The 2,917-nt window shown below is 37.5% G+C and overlaps 1 protein-coding gene across 2 annotated transcripts in view; it reads left to right on the top strand.

Moving 5' to 3' along the window:
* The window catches only part of LOC101864142, a 63,907-nt gene that overhangs the window by 57,926 nt on the left and 3,064 nt on the right, over positions 1–2,917 (top strand). For both annotated transcript variants that reach the window (XM_035969691.1, XM_013082348.2), the window contains 2 exons: positions 390–515; positions 1,041–1,134. In XM_035969691.1, coding sequence (XP_035825584.1) covers positions 390–515; positions 1,041–1,134 — 220 coding nt within the window. The remainder of the gene's footprint in view (positions 1–389; positions 516–1,040; positions 1,135–2,917) is intronic.

Raw genomic sequence — 2,917 nt, 5'->3', positions numbered from 1 at the left:
GACACACACACACACACACACACACACACACACACACACACACACACACACACACACACACACTGTAGTCAGTATTGGATCTTTCTGTTTTTCTTTTTCGTGGAAACTCAACAAGTAAACAAGATGTCATTCGTGGGGGATTGGCGGGTGCTTTAGTGTTGTGGGCTCTTTCTTTCCTATCAAATATAATATTACATGTATATATCGTCCTAATCTTCCCTCCTTCTTTTTTGTGTTTGTTACTCTCTTGTAAACATTTCCAATCTTCGACATTTATATTCCTTAGCCTACAGTCTAGCAAGTGCAGTAAAACTCTTAATAAAACTAAAACCTGTCTTATTTTAGTGTGATACGTTTCATTCTTGTACATGGCTTTCCCTTTCTTTCAGGACACATTTCTCTCTGTCAAGAAGTACTGGCTGGAACACGTGAGGTCCATAGCCGAGCATGACAATTTTGTGAGAATCCTGGTTGGAAACAAAACGGACATACCTCTAAGGATGGTGCCTAAAGATGTAAGTACATGTATAAACATTATGGCGCTTTGCACTTTCATTGTTGGCTTATAATAAGCACGGTGTTTTGTTGTTTGTTTGTTTTTTAAAGAAAAGAAAAATGTCAAAAAATGAAAGAAGAAACCATTTCTTTTTCACGAAGTCAAACCAAGGAACTGAATTTAGTAATAATGAATAAATGCAATAATCACAGGTGAAACAGTGCCTTTCCAGATGATCCTAAAGGCAAAAGCTATGTTTTCTATTTTGTTACCGTTGTTCATAACATATTTTGACCCCTCGGGTAATGATTATTGAGTCAAATTTTGACTATTAATTTCAAGTAACAGTTTTAAACTTTCCTACTGTGATTTTGATTTTGATTTATAGACTTCATTCTATACGAACAAACAGTTTTTCCCAAATATTTCCCTGTCCTGTTACGCTGTTTATATTATTGATATGTTTCTTGTCATCTGCTTCCAAAATATAATAATCTTAAAGACTGTTAACGAATCTTTCTTTTTTTTTTTTGCCGGATGACAGGAAGCTGCCCAGTACGCCGAAGCTCACAACATGCTCTTCTTTGAGACATCGGCGAAAACAGGGAGCAACGTCCAAGATCTGTTTCGCCAGATTGGTAGGTTGAGGAATAATATGTTATGCCTTTTTAATTTTTATTGAATATTTTTTTATATCCAGTTGCCATTCGCTTTTTAGAAAGAATGCAATGAACAGTGTCTCCGATAAATACTTGATTTTAGGCTCTTACAGAAATTATATTCTCAATTTACTTCTATATTTATGGGGACAAATTCTTTCGACTGTTGTTGCTGTGGCATTGCCACAAATTTTGTCAAACAAGTACTGAGCTGGAACTTGCGTCTCTCAAAATCGTCCCCACTGCTAACCCTGCGTTTAGATCTACTTCAATGGCCGTTGAAGGGCTTAATGCCCCTTCATAGTCATACATTCACTGTAAAATACAGGGCCTACGAATTTAACGTTCATCTCCGAAAGGATCGAGTCAAATGGATGGTTAATAAACTCTTCAAACAAACCAAGGTCAGAATGACCCACTGGGGATTTGAAGCATGACACTAACTGAGCTATGGGTGTACATTTTCTATCAGAGAGTTTGGTTTCATTATTTTACTTCCATATCCTATGAGGCAGGTGACAAGTTTATATTTTCAAAAAATCATTCTTAAAAAAGAAACACATCCTATTATTTAACACCCAAATTGAGTCAGAAAGTTTCGTCTAATCTCTGCTCACTGAGATAATATGGTTTGGTAGTTTTGAGGGAAGCCAAGTTTTCCTTCAAGGAGGGAAAAAGCTACAATTTTGGTACAATTTAATAAAGTCTTCCAAAATCGAACAGGGGGCTCTCGTGGCTCGGAGATTAAGGTATTCACCTCTCATTCAATAGGTCCCGAGTTCGAATCCTGATAGGGACGGATAATTTTCCTCTCTAAAATGTTCTCCTTTCACACCCTTTTTTGCTCTCCAACAATGTTCCGTCGTTCGCTTTCGTCTTCACTTTCTGTCCCCACCCCATCCCCCTCTTTTCCACCTCCCCTGGGCTCCTGACTCTTTCTGCAGCCTTTCTACTGTTTTTCCTTGACTCCTTCCGACTGCTGTCTTTCACTCACACCCCTGATCTTATGGTAGATAAGATCTACACCTAGTCTTCTCTGACAAGAGCGAAATATCTGGGGGGGGTCTCGTGTGCAAATTGAGCACATTAAAGATCCCTTGGCGGTCTAAAATCGATAAGATTAGGTTTCGGCCGCCACCCAGGCTAAATTTGAAATTTCCTACCAACTGAAAATATTTGGTGTGTCCCGCTAGCTCATATGACCTTATGCAGTGAGTTTGCGAGAGTCGTAAATCGCTTACCAAAAAAATAAATAAGAAATAAATAAAATTTAAGATGTCTGATTTTCTGTGACACCATTAATGTGATAACCCGTCCATAATCTATACATTTTTTCTATGAAAACGACTTGAGGCGTCTATGTGTAGGTCAATTTTGATTTAATAAAGTAGAGGTTGGTATCATAATATGATTCTAATATGCTTTAGAATGGCCATCAATCGATTTGATCATGCACATCTGGTTCATTAACTGACCAGTAGGAATCGGTTTTACTTGCTTGTTCTTAAATTAAAGTATAGCAAAGAGAAAACTTCTTCGAATATATAAGTGTTATTTCTTATAACAACCCCCTCCCCTTTTTTTCGAACGTTGACAGTACTCTAGACACATCACCATCAAGTTTTTTGTCTGGAGAAAACGGCTTTTATGGCTTACCATCTCTCTTTCTTCTTCTTCTTCTTCTTCTTCTTCTTCTTCTTCTTCTTCTTCTTCTTCTTCTTCTTCTTCTTCTTCTTCTTCTTCTTCTTCTTCTTCTTCTTCC

The sequence above is a fragment of the Aplysia californica genome, unplaced genomic scaffold (genome assembly GCF_000002075.1).
Source record: "Aplysia californica isolate F4 #8 unplaced genomic scaffold, AplCal3.0 scaffold00170, whole genome shotgun sequence".
Classification (NCBI taxonomy): Eukaryota; Metazoa; Mollusca; class Gastropoda; order Aplysiida; family Aplysiidae; genus Aplysia; species Aplysia californica.
Note: the sequence above shows the minus strand (reverse complement) of the source record. Positions and strands in the feature narration are given on the sequence as shown.